The 19,001-nt window shown below is 32.4% G+C and overlaps 2 protein-coding genes across 2 annotated transcripts in view; both read right to left on the bottom strand.

Moving 5' to 3' along the window:
- LOC144839162 (uncharacterized) overlaps window positions 1–19,001 on the bottom strand; it is a 304,410-nt gene that overhangs the window by 74,809 nt on the left and 210,600 nt on the right. The gene's annotated exons all lie outside the window — the stretch shown is intronic.
- LOC144839472 (uncharacterized) lies at window positions 11,744–17,113 on the bottom strand. The gene is made up of 6 exons (XM_078694845.1): window positions 17,046–17,113; window positions 16,195–16,291; window positions 14,560–14,729; window positions 14,078–14,247; window positions 13,519–13,688; window positions 11,744–12,211 (listed from the first exon to the last, which is right to left on the bottom strand). Exons 3-6 carry the CDS (start codon window positions 14,719–14,721, stop codon window positions 12,165–12,167), a joined length of 549 nt encoding a protein of 182 aa, XP_078550971.1. The 5' UTR covers window positions 14,722–14,729; window positions 16,195–16,291; window positions 17,046–17,113; the 3' UTR covers window positions 11,744–12,164.

Raw genomic sequence — 19,001 nt, 5'->3', positions numbered from 1 at the left:
CCACTTTATTTTCAAAAAGCACACATACTTCTTGGCACCTGTAAAATAATTTTGTTTTCAAATGTATTGGCGGACGAAATAACTGGCTGCCGAAATGATCAGACACCCAAAAAAGTGATGTTGTATGGTACTTGTTGTGTTATCTAATAGTCTGACATTTATATTTGTTGTTATAATACTAGTTGTATTAAAATTAATGTATTTTTCTTTTTCATATAGGCCTAGTGTGTTGATAGAGTAAATGTCCTCGGGAAGCTGGTTGAAGTTTTCTCAATTTCTATAGCTATATTGTTCTTAGTTGACGTCATAATCTAAATATGTAATTCTATAATCTATAAACTATTGTTACAGTATCCCATACCAAATTATACTTTAATATTGTAAAAATGTCCAAATTGATCAGCTTGTATTATACCATAATCATGTATCAATTAGTTTAAACTAATTAATCCATGCTATAATATATAGACTATTGTAGCCCAAATACCAAATTAGACTTTAATATTGTAAACATTTCCAAATTGATCAGCCTGTATTATACCATAATCATGTATCGATTAGTTTAAACTAATTATTCCATGCTATAATCTATAGACTATTGTAGCCCAAATACCAAATTACACTTTAATATCGTAAACATTTGCAAATTGATCAGCTTGTATTATACCATAATCATGTATCAACTAGAATTCCCATCCCCGAGTTATCAGTCCCTGAGAAATATTAATATTTGTCATAGTAATCATCTGGACGCGCGCTGAGCGCCAAGGCATTGGAAAGTGAGTGAATGCTTGCCTAGGACAGACACACACCTGTGGACCTCATATCAACCTGTTCCAATGGAACGTAGAAACGTGACAGTTGGGATAATTAGAGGTTGCCCCGCAGTAACAAATTTGTCTGATAACCGCCAGCCGTTGCCTGAATGAGATCTTCCGCCTGCCGATTTGCTGTGCAAGCCAGAGAATAACAAAGTAGCTTAGTTACAGCTATCAACACCTGCTGCCGAGCTGATATGATTGTACTATTAACCCATAGGTGGGCCTATTTACCCATAGGTGGGACAGAAATCAGTTATGCCAGAGCATATCCACACGCCGGTGGGCCAAGCGCCAGATACCTTCTATGGAGTTCCTGTTCCTCCGTAGCCCTTTCAACATCAGTTTCACCAGTCGCAAAACTAGTTAGTCACGGCAGGTACCAACGGGAAGGTTGTGGAATAGGACTTGAAAAAAGAGAGGCTATACATTCCCAATGAACAGTAATATATCCGCCATACACCAGTACAGTTCAATCTTTCAATAGACTGGATAATGAAAGAAACAGCACAAGAAATGGGATTCAATGGACTTTATGGGAACAATTATAAGACCTGTACTATGCTGACGACATTGTTCTGTTATCACAAACACATCAGCAAATGCAAACCAAAACCAGACTTCTTAAAGAAACATCAAGTATGCTTGGCTTAAATGTAAACATAGCGAAAACTAAAGTAATGATGGTCAACACAAGAGATAATCAGGAAATCCAGCTAAGGAAAGGGGAAGCAGAACCAGTGGAAACTTTTACTTACCTTGGTAGCAAAGTCAACATCAGAGGAGGGACATAGGAAGATGGAAACAGAAATAGAGACTACTAATAAAATAATTGTCGTACAGTGACCATGCGTATAGATAAACATGGTTCTGAATTATGCGCATTCGCAGCAGACCTTCAAGGTCTGTCTCCGGATAATAGCGGTATTTGGTGTCATTTTCCACTCTCCCGCTAAATTACCGATTTCTTTTTTATATTTATAAAGGTAGAAAATATCCCAATAATGTATACCAATTTATAATATCTACGACCTCTAGGCTATAAATAGAGATCAGAAAGCATACTATTTATAATATAGTCATGCATTCAAGACATTATAATGTCCCCTGGCAAAAATGTTTAAATGTCTTTTGTTGAATATGCCATTCTAATATAGCACACAATAGTTATTCACATTATATCTATATATAAATTATGGTTAATTTTGACATAGGCGAACACAATGCAAAAACTTCGGTACAAATCTCCGCCTTGGATACCTACCTTATCTATCTCAGATGTACCGCGAAACGTAGATTTGATAACATTAATGTGCAGTTCGACGCTATTTTTCCCTGTTTCTATCTTAGCAAGATATAATAAAGAGTTTTTTAACAACATTTATGATTTCAACAGTAGATTTTCTACTCAATTTCAATTCTTGGCGGTCAAGTAATTTCCGGGTTTATGATAAGTTCACCTTGCAGCAACATGGTTTCAACTATTTTCTCTCTTTTATATACAAGAGAGCAGTTAAAATAATAGATTTGACCCTAAAGGTGACTGGAAACAGGCACTTTCCATCAATCAATACAGTGTCCCTTTGGAAGACGGAAGAAAAAAACAGATACTATAGTAGGACTGGAGCTTAAGTTGGCCATTAGTCATAGCCATTTTAGTTTTTTGTTTATTTTAGGAACGGACCGCGTGTGTGAAAGGTACAGTAGTTAAAAAATAAAAATTATACTGCAAATTAATAAAGATCAAATTAAATATACGCCATAAAGAATCGGAATATATTGTGGGGAATAGTATTATAAAATTACATAGGGAGATTTGATGATAAGACATTAATCGAGTGAAATCCTGATAGCTGAGTTTTATTAAGTAAGCTGGCAGGAATAACTGTAGGCTATCTGTGTCCTGTTAGAACCGAGATGTCTGCCCATGTTGCAAGCCGTAATGTCTTCTTTCTTGGGCCGAAACGGCCCACTCTGTCACGGCAGTTAGTTTCAAAAGATGTTTAAATTAAATGTATTAATACTTATTAGGTTGATATACCCAACTATCTGATAAACGTCCATCCCATCCACATTTATAATAACACAATTATACTATTTGTAGTAGAATTCATCGCACTGTTATCTACAATTTACCAAGCATTTGTTATTCTTTTTTACCACTTTTCATATCTATTAGATAGAGGATTTCATTTGATTATAAATGTTACCATATTATTAAAACTAAAAAAATTAACATATATCCCTCGAATAAGCCCCTCCCTCAAATGAACTCCGCCTCCCCACCTCCGCCCTATAAGGGCCCTACCAAATAATAAAGACTATACTTTAAAATGTTATTAATCATCTAAGACACTGTGAAACAGAATAGTTTAGTTATTACGAATGTCAAGCATTTTCAATAATGGTAACCGACAGAAAACGTAAAAGAAGAACATTATCATTCCGAGAACCATCGTCTACACTTCCTAGAGGGGGAGCGAGCGAAGCGAGCTCACCCTCTAGTAATATATAATTGATTTAATTTCAACTATCCAGTTTATTGATGATTTAAGTTTTTTTTTATATGATATTGACATAACAAACCATGTTCATTTAACAGGCTATCTAATGTTTAAAGTAGAGTGTGGCATTGTTGTGATTTCGATTTAAAAATCTATTTCCCCAAATAATTTCTTTTTTAATACCAAATGAAGATTTTGGAGACTGGGCATTTTTAGCACATAAACATAAGGCAAGAACAATTTGTTTATTTGAATTGAATAGATAGATTCCAAATTAGGAATATTCTTAATATTATCTATGTATTTTTAGGATTAACTTATTAGGTCCAAACTTATCAAGAAAGGATGTTGCAAGCTGTATCCATGTTGCAGACCCTGATAAAATTCTTGTTGCCCATATGGCTTTAAGCGAGTGCCACTTGCTTTCAAAATCACAAATGTTTAAACCACCTTGGGTTATTTTCCGAATTACTACCTTTCTTGATATATTGTCTTTCTTTTTTTTCCATAAAAAGCTAAACATTAAGGAATTTAAATTTTTGATGACATCAAGAAAGGTAAGACTAGAGAGACCAAGTGTAATAATTACAGTTGCTTTCCCAAAGAGGGTTATATTATAATTCAACATTTATTAGTTTCTATCAATGGTATAACAATACAATAAACTAGAATGATAATTTATAATGAGAAAATACAAAAAATACCATTAATAGAGGATCTTGCAAGAAGAGAATAGTTGTCACGCAAGACCCATAAACAAAAGAAAAAAATACATTTGTATATAATTATTAAATAAAATAAAAAAGTCATGACAAAAACAGTTTGAAGGTCTAGCTTGAGTACAATGATAACAAATTACTTTTAAGTTTTTTACGAAAAGTTGGGAGAGAGGAAGAGTTAACAATACTAGTATCTAATTGATTCCAAATTAAAGGGCCAGAAACATAAATAAAGTGGGAAGAACTAGTTAATCTTACAAAAGGAATAGTTAACTGAAACTTATGAACAGTACTTCTTAAATTATGACCATGGTTGAAATCAGCAGTGTTAAATAAATTCATCATGGGAGAAGGAAGATTGTTAGAAAAATATTGAAAGACAAAAGAGGCACTTTGCAATTTATGTATATCACCTAACTTCAGTAACTTAAGTGTATAAAATAAAGGTTCAGATGGAGTAATGCGAGACGTAAAAGTAATATTTCTAATAGCACGCTTAATCAGCTTATTAAGTTTATCGAGATGTGATGGATAGTCAGCAGCCCAAATAATGTTACAATAATAAAGATGAGGTAAAATTAAAGAATTATATAATGAAAGAAGAATACGCCGGGGAAAAGTGTGCTTAAGATTATTTATAATCCCAATTGTTTTAGAAATTTTATTTGCAATATGATTCTGATGACTGGTCCATCTCAAGTTTTCCTGGATTAAAACACCAAGGAACATAGTCTCTGACGTTTGCTTAATGCTATCTCCATTAATAAATATATTGTAATCAGTAAGGTCTAACGATTGACGTTGTGTATGAAAAAGAATGTAATTGGTTTTCATGGAGTTTATAAGGAGTTTATTTGAGATGAACCAGTCATTATATTTTGACAATTCATTATTAACTATAGAAATTAAAACTTTTAAATCTGAATGAGAAAAAAATAGTGTAGTGTCATCAGCAAAGAAGATGACATGGAGGGTGTCACTGACTCTGGATAAGTCATTTACGTAAATTAAAAAAAGAAGAGGGCCAAGAACCGACCCTTGTGGCACCCCACATGTCATCTCCTCCTCTGGTGATATACAATTACCAAACGAGACATATTGCTTCCTCATACTTAAGTAACTACGAAACCAGTTTAAGGTAATACCCCTGATTCCATAATTGTTAAGTTTATTAATAAGTATACGGTGATCTATAATATCGAAGGCCTTGGATAAGTCGACAAAGACAGATAACAAAAATTGTCTTTTTTCAAAGGAGTTTGTTACATTATTTATGAGATCAAGGATTGCATGTGAAGTGGAATGAGATTTACGAAAACCATATTGATGAGCAAAGAGTACGTTATTGCAATCCAGGAACTCATAGAGACGGGAGTACATTAATTTTTCAATGATTTTGGAAAAGGTACTAAGTAGTGAAATGGGTCTGTAATTTGAAAGTATATCTTGTCTACCTTTCTTGAAAATTGGAATAATTTTTGCTAACTTTAAATAATTGGGAAAACTACCTGAAGAAAAAGATGAATTAATACAGAACGTAAGGTGATTAATAATGAATGGAGAAATCAATTTAATAACGTATGGTGTAACTCTATCATCGCCACCTCCTTTCCTTGGATCAAGATCATTTATAATTATCATCACTTCATGTTCAGTTACAGGATTTATAAAGAAAGAATGGAGAAGGGGATCAGGAAGATATGATTTTGGATTAATTAAGGAATCTGGCATTGAATTTTTAAGTGAAGTGCCAATTTGAGAAAAATATTTATTAAATTGATTACAAATATCTATTTCAGATGTAATGGTATTGTCATTTATTGTAAGTTGTTTGGGATAGTTTCGACTTGACTTATTAGGGGATAAAACAGAATTAATAATGGACCAGGTTTTTTTAAGATTGCCTTTGACCGTGTCAAATTGTAAAGAAAAATAATTCTTTTTTGCAGTGCGGCAAAGCTTATTAAACATATTGTTATATTTTGTGTATGTTAGTTTGCGATTAGGATCTTGTGATAAATTTTTTGTATAATTTTTGCTTTTTTTTACTACATTTTCTAAGACCAGGCGACATCCATGGTTGTTTAGACATTTTAGTTTTGGGTACAGATTTATAGGTGGTATGTTTATCATGTATATTATAGAATTTTAATAAAAATGTGTCAAAAGCGAGATTAGGTGTGGCGTTATAAACTTCAGACCAATCTTCGTTTATGATATCATTACAAAAGGCATTAACATCCTGTATGCCGGGAGACTGTCTATCAGTAGGCTTGTTATAATGGCATTGGTCATCATGAATAAGTTGAAAAATGGGAAGATGGTCAGAAATATCTGTAATAAGAACACCGGAGGAAATATTAGAATGAGTTTGGTTGGTATAAAAGTGATCAATTAGAGAGGCAGTTGTTGTAGTTATTCTGGTAGGTTTCGATATAGTGGGATAAAAAGAGTGTGAAAGAAGTAGATCAAGATAATTTCCAGTGCTGTGATGATTATGATATTTAATTAGATCAATATTTATATCCCCCATAATGGGACACTTCTTATTTTCAGAATCAATTTTACTTAGAACACTGTCTAGTGATTCAGAAAAATGGTCAATACAACTTCCAGGTGGACGGTATATTATACCGACAACAGTAGATTTTTTGTTATGGTTACTAAGTTCAATGAATAGAGATTCATAAGGCAGAGGAAGCAAGATGTCATTCTGATTCTGATTCTAACATTTATATCATTATGAACATTATGAATAAAGCAACACCACCACCAATTCTAGTTGACCTATTTCTAGAGAAAAAAGTATAGTTATGTAAGGAGGGAGTTGGCGAGTTATCATGTAGCCATGTCTCTGAGAGACCTACTATTGAGAAATCAATGCTTAAATTGTCTAACAGACGTATGAGTGGGTCTACTTTAGTTTTAATACTTCTAATGTTCAGATGAAAAAGGGAAAGGCTAGTATTGGAATCATTTGTGAAGGTTGAATTAAACTTGTCACAATCATAATATGAGCAGTTATCAAGAGTAGTTGATCTCGAGTTTAATTGATCGATTAAATCTGCTGACTGCTCATCAAAATTATCAAGGTTGTGAGTTAACGGATTAAAGTTAGGTAGATTCGAAGTTACACTATCAATCATTATACAGTTGAACAATTAATATTATATATAATGTACATGACGCAAAAAAATAAGTAAAATAAATAAAACATAAATAAATAAATATACATACATAATTAATAAAAATATGAATACATATATGCAAGTTCATTACAAAGTAAGTATTATAAATAAATAGTCACTTTCTTTGCTTCTTTGCTCCGCCAAATAATCAGGTCCATGATGGTCCAACACATCAACTCGTATATGTACATAAAAAACGCAATGCACACGTCTACTAGGATTTTCTCCTTCCTTCCTCCTGCGGCTCCAACTATTTAAGGTGTTTTTTAACTTTTCAATTTTTTCTTTCCATATTTTATTATAGCATAGTTTCATATTTTTACTAAAATAGATTCCTAGTGTCTTTACAGGTATATCAGTTTATGTAATTTCATCACCAAATGAAATTCCACAAGTTTTTTGAATATTAACTTCAGGACCAGCTGTATTACCAAACTTATTTAATAATTCTAGTACTCTATTTAAGGACTTCTTATTAGATACAAACAGTGTCGTATCATCTGCGTATTGACTGATTTTTATATCAAATGTGCTTTTTTTTTATTTCTATAGGAATACCATTGTTTGTTGGATCTTGCCTGATATTATTGGCTAATACTTCTGAAATAATAATAAAAAAGTAACGAGTATAATGGAAATCCCTGCCTTAAACCTCTCTGCAGAGAGAAAAATTCTGATACCCAACCGGTATTGCAAACGGAACTTTGTACATTCTTATATAGTAAAGTTTCAACCCATTGAATGAATGAGTTGCCAAAATTAAATTTGTATACAAAGCTCAATTCCACAGTATCGAAAGCTTTTGCAAAGTCTAGAAATATAATAGCATTGTTCTTATTCGTTCTGTTGCAATAATATATAACATCATCAATTAATCTAATATGTCATCCAATAAAACGTTTCTTAATATATGCAGTCTGATCTTCATTGATAATACTACTTATTATTGGTTTTACTCTATTAGCCAGTGCATTTGCAGCAATTGTATAGTCTACATTTAATAGGCTGATTGGTCTCCAGTTATTAAGTAATTCAAGTTTTCCTTTTTTGTATAACACAGATATAATAGCTCTGCGTTGTGATACACTTAGTTCACGTTTATCATAACCGATATTTAAAGTGTCAACAAGCAAATGCTTTAAATCATCCCAAAATCTTAATTAAAATTCTATAAGGAGACCGTCAGAACCTGGGGACTTATTTAAAGCCATGCAGTTAATAGCAAATTCACATTCATTTAATGTAAGCATTCCTTCACAGCTGTTTTTGTCATTCTCATTTAAACAGTGATCAAACTTGACATAGTCTAAATATTTAATTTAATTTTTTTTTTTTTTTTCGGGTTTATTGAGGTATAGATTTTTTTAAAGAAGTTAACCTTTTGTTTTAGAATTTCTTCTTGATCTGTAATAATATCACCTGCTTTCGTCTCAAGCTTTACAATTGTTTTTTTAGTTTGATTTTTTGTTTCCAGACCTAGAAAATATTTACTGTTTTTCCCCTTCTTCACACCATTTTAAGCGTGCACGAATTTGCTGACATTTTAATTTATCAATATAGAATTTATTTAGGTTCTTTTGCAAATTCTCTATTTCATTAAATTGATTTTGGTTGATAGATCTTGAAGGTTTTTTAATCGAGTTGATAATTCTAGGAGATGGATTTATTAATGGAGAATTCTTTCACTTTAATTTTACAATATTCCCAAATTAATCTTTTATCAACTTTCGTATTGGTAGAAAATTCATTTTTAATGTTGTATATCAAATCTTTAATTTGTTTGATGTACGTATTATCTTGAGGTATACAATTTCCATGTTCCTGGACCCCTGATGTTACAACTTAAAGCTATTTTTATTGACACAGCGAGGTGGTCTGTCAAAATGCTTGGACGGATATCACATGATATTATATTTTGATCATCATTGATTAAAAAATAATCTAACCTTGTTTTGACATTAAATGTCAAAACAAGGTTAGATTTTTTTAATGTTGGTCTTCTATAAGTAAATTTTCTTTTATCTTTGTTTAATACTCTCCATATATCTATAAACTCAAATCTATTACAGAAGGAGTTTAAAGCTCTGGTGTCATTTTTCCCCGAGGGTCACCCCCTCTTTATCTAATTTAACATTAGGTATAATTAAAATCACCTCCCAAGATAATTTTACTGTTATCTACAGTTTTTGTATCTGTCCATTTTCCAATTTTTTCCATAAATGAAATTCTTTCTCGGATATCATTCGGGGCATAAATGTTTCTGATTAATTTTACAGTTAACAATTAACATTCTGCCACATTCATCATTATGGTGTTTTACATCACTTAGATTAATACCATTTTAAAATAATAATAGGCCTAATAATGCTTCTCTACTATTAGAAAGTCAATAGAATGGAAATAGACTCCTTTCCAATCATTATTGTCTTGATACACATTGACTTTTTTGCAAAAGTGACTTTCTTGGATGAATAAAATGTCAGCTTTTTGACTCTCAAACCATTCGTAAATAGCAAGTCTTTTCCCTCTTTCTCTTAAACTACGACAATTAAGTGTTATAACATGAAGTGCACACTAGACATGTGATAATATTATTAAGTTGTAAACTTACTTTCATTTTTTCTTCTTATTATTGCGCTTTGATCGTGTGTAACTGCCAGAGAAGGTCCTGAAGATTCTATGCTGGCTAAAGCTAACTCAGTGTTTCGGGTGTCAATAGGCTGATCATCATTTTTGGAGTCACTATTTGAAGATGGTTGATTTGAAACAGCGAGTGCTTTGCTTTTTCTTTCTTTTTGCTCTTGATTTTTCGATCGATGATGGACAATAACATGACATCAGATACAAGATATTTCTGATGCTGGATTTTCGTGGTGTGGTACAAGTGGAAGTTGACAATTAACTTTCTTATGCCCTGGCATTTTACAAACTGAACAAACCCAATCAATAGTACAGGAATATACAGTGTGTCCCTGTTGGAGGCATTAACTACATGTAATTTTGGGTTTGACCATCATAATAAATTCTGCTAGTAAAACTTCCAATTTAACATTTTCTTGGTAACGGGTTACTTGGCAATTTGATTATAACTGATCTCTCTTCTGTTTCACAGTTAGTTTTCCATTAACTCTTAGTTTAGTTCTTGTCATTTTATTCACAAAAATATTTTCATATTGTACTTTAAGGTATTGCAAATTGAGTCATCACTGTAGGACAGCGTTATGTCTTTGATGTATACTCTAACCTCATCTTTATTCGGTTGTTTAGTGAATGGATTTACAGTGTGAAAATCATAGTGCTTACCTTCAATACTTATTCCAGAGGATAATAACGATAAAAGGCTTTCACCGTGATCTAGATTCGCCAAAGGCTGCGTATTTTTTGCAGTCCTAAAAATGTATCCTGGATCGATTAACTTGCTTAATGCTTTCGCCATTCCATGGTACTTTCTTTTTCTTTACATAAGAACAATAGCTTGATGTTTTGAGTTACGTTGTACGAGTTAGGCATTTCAACCTGCTGTGTTTGTTCAGGGTAGTTTTTTATATTAACTTCCGCCATAGCGTTGACTAGTAACAGATCACGTTGTCCTTCCTGCACAGTATACCGGGACAGCGAAGCTCAGGCTAAGTTTTAAACCTGACTTTAGCGACTTTTAATATATCTAAACTAAAAATCTCTATATGAGACAGTTCCGTGATGCACAATATTACAACATATTTTTAGAGAAATTTCTATTTCAGAAATTACCATAATTAATTTATATATAGATTGACCACAAAGGGGTGTATAAAGCAACAATTTTAAAGAGCTAGCAACAGTATCTCCTTGGTGAAACTGCAGCGCTCTCATCTCCTCTCCTTAATATATTCAAGATGATGGCGGTGGTGATAGTTTGTGGGGTGGTGGTCGTTGTGGTAATGACGGTGGTGGACGTTGTACTGGTCAGCGTGGTGGTGGTCGTGGTAGATTTTGTCTCCGTCGTCGTGTTTGTCTTGGTAGTCAGTGTGCTCACCTTGGTCGTGGTAGTCTTAGTGATCGTGGTGTTCGTAGTGGTCGTTATCGAATTGTTAATTACCACAGACGATAACTACTAAGTGTGTAATTGTAGAATGTATGTTTTATTCTTTTCTTAAATTAATAATAATGATAATTTAATAACATTAATTTCATAAACAATAATCCATCCCGATATGTTCTCTGAGCCCCTTCTTCAAGGGTGTATAGTCAACTCGTCCTAGTTTAGACGAGGTGAACGAAACCAAGTTGCACAAGACAAATGTGTTTACATTCAAGCACTGTATCGTATTATATTTAAAATGTAAAACATGTTTTTATTTTCTAATAAAAACCCTAATAATTAAGCAATTTACATTTTGATGAGACAAGTTATGATATATAACAGTTACTGTAAATATATTTAACATGAACTGATGATACAACACTAGATACAATTATAAACATGAAATCTACATATCTCAAGACCGAGATTTTGAACTTACAGTATGATGAGAAAATGTTTAGTAGATACATTCATATCCACTGTACAAAAGTGGCCGGAATGGCTTTATCTTTCAGTTATACGTTTCACCTTGATATTCTGATATACAATTAACAATGTGTAGGTGAAAAAACTGGAAGTTATTGAAACAATATTAAAGGTCCTAGACAATACAAATATCTTGTAATTGTCCTACAATCGTGCTTTATATACTGTATAATTAATAGTACAAACGACTACCAAACACTTAGTTCACTTTACTCATTAAAAGTATATACATTTTGTTAATAAACATGATAATGCTGTCCTTCTTCTCAAATATTTCAGTGCCCAAAATCCAATGCGATAATAGTGCATCAGACGTAGAATAAGCAAACATGGGTCTCATGATTCTGTAATTGCATAATGATGATACCTTCTACGAGTAAATATTATTAGCCGTACTTCACATGCACAGTCATAATATAAGCTTCCTCTTTCACTAAATATACAAAAAACAATAGATAATTTCATCTTGACTTTAAAATATAGAAAATAAATATTTTTTTTACAAAAATAGGTCATGTCGCAGTTTATTTAATTAAGATCAGTTTTGTAGATAAAAACACTTTTAAAAATAGGGTTTTCACTTATAAAAAGACAAAACAGACGGTTAAATTCAATCAAAACCCCATTGATTTCTAGTCAATTTTTTTGACTAATTTTTGCTTTAAATTGTGGCACACTCAAACGAAACCAGACAGTCGCATGGATAGATTTGTATAGACAGCTAAAATAATAAAAGGCTGAAAATTAGTTTACGGAAAACGATAGTTGACACAGTATTATTTATGTTTTTCTATTTTGAGATGAGACAAATAAAATGCAGGAATTTTAACATTTTGTGTCGTCTGTTGGTTAAAATAAAATAAAATAATAATGCATAATAAATTGTGCATGATTTTCATGAATCCTTTTATGTTTTATGTTTAAATTAAATGTGTTCCTATGGGTTGTTTTTAATAAAACATTTATATAACAATTTGCTTTGTACTTGTCATTGCCTTTTACTTAACTTTAACAGCATTTTTTTTATTGTTACAACCAAAACGTTAGACTGTGATGTATCTGTGTAAACATGGTATCACTATTTTCCAGTTGAAATCTTAGATTATGTAGTTTCTGTATTTTTTGAAAATCTAAATTTTGACAATTTCTACTTATGTCTGATTTCGCCTGATATTTTGAGTTTGTATCCGATTTTTGGTCAAAGTGAATAACTAATAATATGTGACAATAAAATGCCATATTCGTCAGGGGATAATACATCTTTAAGAGTAAGTGTTAATAATAATAATAAATAATTATTGCGGTTTATTTCAGATTGTAAATTAACACTCGAAACCCTCTATAGACATGGAACACGAGTATGTAGATAAGACTAATTAATCTACGTCTCGAGAGAGTTTTGTTGAGCCACTTAGCTTGACTTCTTAAATTTCAGTCACCGTGCGGTTTTCCTGCATAGTAGGCCTATACTGAACAACTGCAGGAGTTGCTGATTAAATCGACAAAACTCTCATCAGACGAAAGTTTGTTAGTTTATTTTATGAATTTGGCTTATTTACCTAGCACATACACTGAACCCAGAAAGTGTTTGTTTGTCTTGAAATATCTTTGTATTTGCAACCTTTTTAATAGACCACAAATATATTTTTTGTGAAACCAGGGAGATGTAAATCCCGGGTAAAACACTGATATTAAGAATTCAATAAATACCATGATCATCTTTATATTAATTTTACTTACAACCATTACGAAATATCTCTGCCTCGTTAGAAGAGCTGAATAAGAAGACTGGGGTTGGAAACTCATGTTCCCATTCACATGTTGACAGCGGTGTATCAATAATAAGTAGCCATCCTTTATCAACTTCGCATCCGCCATAATGTTTATTAACAAAGAACACCCGTGCCTTGCTGTAGTAATTTAAAATAAATATATAATGTCCTCTTTTATGTAATATTCCAAAACTTCTCATAATTAAGTTTGGTTTTTTTCCTTTTTTCAAAGGATTTTTTTCAAGGATTTCAAGAATAATTTCACCAACCATCACTGTTTAATTTTTCTTTTAATTGTTATTACAATAATGGACATTGTTAGTGTAGTATAAGATTTGCATAATCCTACGTGGTATGTTTTATATTTTGATTATGATGTGCAGCAACAAGAAAAGCTATAACCTTACAATGTGTAATTATTTCACCATTTTTTTGCTTTTAAATCTACCCAATGTGAATACAACATTTATAGAAGGCATAATTCCTAATTTTCATTTGGCTACGACAAAAACAGATTTAATACTTACGAATGACCTGCTATGCTGAAGTAATTCATCTCTACACCAGGCATTAAATCATCCCAAGGTGAATCAAGAAGATGTTCAATTGAAAACCAAGATGTTTTAGTCGTTGTACTTCCGTTGAATATCAAATGTATAAGCTCATCATAAAATTTGGAATACAGTGTTAACTTCACCTATACATACATTATTAGCGATTGTTAATATGTACATTATTGTTCGTTAATAGTGACTAGTATAATTATGTGCAAATTATACTATGAGCACACGTTAAAAATAAAGTAATAAAGGTAGATTGAAGAAGTTTGTTGGATATATTTTCAGTAGAGCTAATACAGAGTTTAAAAAAATACATCTATGACAACAGAGAAGGAATAAAAGGATGATTAAGAGCTAATTGAATGATCGCTCTTATTTATACAATATGACTTTGTACTATTATAGTAGAGTAGAGTAAGTAAGTAATGTGTTTTATAGTAGCTACTTACCTCAATAATGTTCGAACTATTCCAGTTTTCAAAAGGTGTGTTCAATCTGAAGTTTTCTGGAGAATCAAATGATTTGGCAGCGTCCGATTCTGATGTTTGAGTTCCAAAAACAAATGACTCATAAACAGAAACTCCAGTACCCGACATGCCCTTGAATATCATGTTCCATTCTAAAAAAGAATTAGCATGAATGATGAGGTTTCTCTATTCTGTATGTTATACCAGAGAAGAGTAAAATTACAAATTACAATTTCACTTTACCCTGGTTATAGAGTACATTTGCCTTAATTTTACGTAAGAGCAAATTTTGTAAATCGCGCGTATCTTTTATAATTTGCTATGCTATACAAGGTTGATACATACTTTCGGTATTGATTTTACCCACCCAATTTAACCATGTTTACTAATTTGTTAGGTAATTACCTATTGACCTTTAAAACGAATTTAGGTTAAACTAGTGCTTGTCAATATGCTGAAACAAACCCCCACAATACAACAATAACAATACATGGTTTTAATTGCTATAAACAATTCGAGTACAACATCTAAATGTTGAACTTTTATTTTAAAGATGTATGTCCCCTGAAAAAATATTTTTTTTTAATTTTTGTTAAATATGCCATTTTAATTTCGTATAATAGTATTCCAATTTGAACAAAAATTGGCTGCCAGCCAATTGGGGGTTTTTGGTTGAATTTGTGATTATTTATTTTGTATCACCCAAAATTCATCAAAAATGTATCACGACGAACATGTGGTTTCGAATACACCTTTTTCCATTCAAAGTTCAGTTGAATTTATGTTGAGTTGCGCTGAGTTTTAAAATCGTTAAAGTTGAGAAAAAATAATAATGATAATGATCGACCAGTACCGCTAATACTTACACATTTTTAAGCAATCGTTCTTACGGTATTTTAATTTTCTCGAGCGTTTCTATGACACTCTTGTGAAGTGGTTGTAACAATTTGGTGGTGTAGCCTCTACTTATATTTGAAGACTTTACCAACATTTATAATACTGTTATTGTAGCAGTAGTAATATTGAAATATGATAGTATAGTATAGTAATTGTAATAATAGCGCCCGATTCCCAATGCTGTATCTCCACATACTATCTATTTCCGAAGTATCATAGGAATATTTGGTAATACAGCATCTCATTTATATCACATGTGGTGCCTGTATCATGTAAGGTTAGGTTAAGGATTATGTTACTACTAGATACATGTGAAACACATGGGATGTTGTATTACCAAATATTCCTATGATACTTCGGAAATCGATACACTACCGAGAATTGGCTGAATAGCGGAGGTGTAGGCTGGGGTCCGAGTGATGCGAAAAGGTTCAGTTTATTAGGTTTCTAGTCCTGACATTTTACAAAGTATGAGTACAATTTATGAAGACTTAGCAGCTCTAACCATGGTGGGTTGGTCATGTGGACTTTTAATTTCGTTTCATACTTCAATGTATAAGTCCAATTTCTGGGGACTTTGCAGCACTACATTTCAAAATGTTCTTAGGCAAAGTTAAAACAATTAACTTAACCAAGAGACAGCAACCACGACAGCAACCAGTCTACGCTTCTGAATAGACAGTGAAATTCCTGCATAAAAAAAGTACTTTTTACCATTACCTGAATGACAATCTCCATTATCACAGAAACACACGTGAGTATCCAACCCACAATGACCATGGTAATATGTTTCGTCTTCACAATTTCCGTAGTATTCCTTTACAACAACAAAATAACGTTATCTTATTTTGATGAAAAGAAAAATCATTACTATACTGTGAAAAGTACAGTGTGTCGTAACGGCAACATTAGTTGTTAAATCAAATAAGCGGCAACAGCAATGTTAAATTTGTATAGATTATTGTACAAATACAAAATGTTTGTAACATAACTATGCTGATAGGCAGATTAATCTGACTGTGGCCATGGTATTCAGTGCGTTAGTATAAATAATAACTGTTTATCAGTTGAATATTGAGAATATTTCATCATTTAAAAGATTAACGGAGATGAGATGGAGCCGAGTTAAACAGGTAATTCAACGAATACAAAACAATCTTTATTATTTGTTTTTACAATTTGTCCTATGCCTTCCCTTAATAGCGAGAGAAACTGATATAGACTAAATACGAATCTATCATCGTAGGCCTATGTTGTTTTTTTCATAAATTGAGCTGAACATGCATTATATACATTATATCATCGTTAGGTACTCTAATACTATAGACCGTGCGATTGTATGCAAATAATACATGATTATGAGTTAAATAGGAAGACTATTTTATTTATAATATACCTGATTATTGTCATTTGATCAAATGACAATAATCAGGTATATTATAAATAAAATGTTCTTTCTATTTAACTCATATGCATACATTATTGGAATACTATCGTACGGTCTACAAATTAACAAAGCGCTGTTGGTTATATAATTTCAAACTGTGAAATTGAATGCTTTATATTCTTACCTTATCAATGAACTCATAAAAAACTACATCGTCTACTACCTCGATATTGTTTGTATCTTCGTGTTTATCGCAATGTGTCATAAGAAACTGACCGGCACAACTGATCCTTCTGGCAGGAAACAATGCATCGGACTACAGAAGGACTCTTGAAACTGTGTATTATGTGGCCGGGTAACGTAACACTAATTCCAGTTTTCTTCATTATGCTGGATCGTTGGTGTTTTCTTTCAACAACTGACCGACGGTCAATAAATTCTAGAATAAAATATATGATAATTAATGCCAGAAACAATTATAATACAAACGCGATCAAGCTGCTGTAGACTATTTGTGCTAATGTTATGCGTTTTATAAAGTGCATTTCCAATCAGTTCATTATGCAATTACCTTCAGATATAGCCATAATTGGATATCTTCTTTCAAATGCTGGTGATAAGGTATGGAAGGAACCAATTCTGAGATCTTCTTTAACAATATCAAACATCAAAAGTGCCTGATCAAAATAAAAACCAATCACATCACCAGCTTCTACAGGAATCCAGTCGGAACGAGAAAGAGAATGTGTATAAGTTTGATCAAGTTCATCGACGGCCGGTAGCAATGTGCGGCCTATCAGTGTATATTCCTTCACTGTATCTGTAGGCCGCCACACTAACCCCGTGAAATTCACAGATACAGGTGGAATCCACTTCCATGCCTTGATGTACCCAGGACAATTGATAGGGTTGTCTGGATTTATCATGACCACATTTCTGATGTTATCTAATACTGTACCTATTCTGAGTGTATCTTTCTTTGTACAATAGGCTTGCGATTCTATAAAATCAAAAAATAATAGGCCATCTAAAAGTCTATACTACCACAACAACAGGTTAAGTACTAAAGTTATAGTAAATTAGTTTATTCAGTTACGGTATTTAGTAATAATAACATTTAATAAGAAATGTTTCAGTCCAGATTATGGTGGTGAAGAAACTCTAGCGCATTTGATAGACCGGTCAAGATTATCACGACATTGTTTGTCTATAGTAGTCAACGTGTTCACCAAATGTATGTCTTTACATAGTATACATTATATGCTTGTAACAACCGATAATGTGGAACAACCACTGCTAATGTAGTAGCTACTACCTCTCTTATTAATAAGTTCTCAAAATCGACCATCTTTCGTAAAGACAAACTCTCGTAAATGACCACCTCTCCTAAACTACCACCATCTATCTTAAGAAACCGCTTCTCGTAATGGACGATCACCTCTCTAAACGACCACCTCGTAAGGACCACCACCTTTCGTAAGGGAAGATGTGGTCGTTACGAGAGGTGGTCGATTAAGAGAAGCGATCCCTTAAGATAGATGATTGTTAATTAGATGACCACTTTTTGATAGTCAGTTACTTACGGGAGGTGGATAGACTGATAGCTAAGTAAAGAGATGCATTTGCACATGATTTAGAGTTAGGGTTTACTACATTTTTGCGGTGTATTGTTCAAAATTAACGGTTCTTTCGTTTCCTACATTAGTAGTTGTAATACTGCTGTATATATTTATGTATGTGGTGTATTAACATGCTAAAATAGTGTTTAAAGCTGTTTGTACACAGCCTAGAACATAATACAATGTATTGCGAAATGTTGTACAATTCTAGTTTCATTGTTTTAGTGTGAGTCTATGAGTGGGAACACACATTGACAGCGCCTCGCAGCTTCAAAGATGGTTATGTATTTGTAAAATGCTCTCGAAGCATACCTTTGATTGATATCAGAAACATAAGTAATATCACTCTGTTATGTCTGTCCACCATGATGTCGGTCAACAGCCCTAATGATTAAGAAAGGATGGATTGGTAAAACAAAATTATGTCTATGCTAAAAATGATAGATAAAATTGCATTCTTACATAGGCCTACTATAAAGACATAATCCGCTTCCGTAAGCAAAAACAAATGGCGTTAAAGA

The sequence above is a fragment of the Antedon bifida genome, chromosome 4 (genome assembly GCF_963402885.1).
Source record: "Antedon bifida chromosome 4, ecAntBifi1.1, whole genome shotgun sequence".
NCBI classification, from domain to species: Eukaryota; Metazoa; Echinodermata; class Crinoidea; order Comatulida; family Antedonidae; genus Antedon; species Antedon bifida.
Note: the sequence above shows the minus strand (reverse complement) of the source record. Positions and strands in the feature narration are given on the sequence as shown.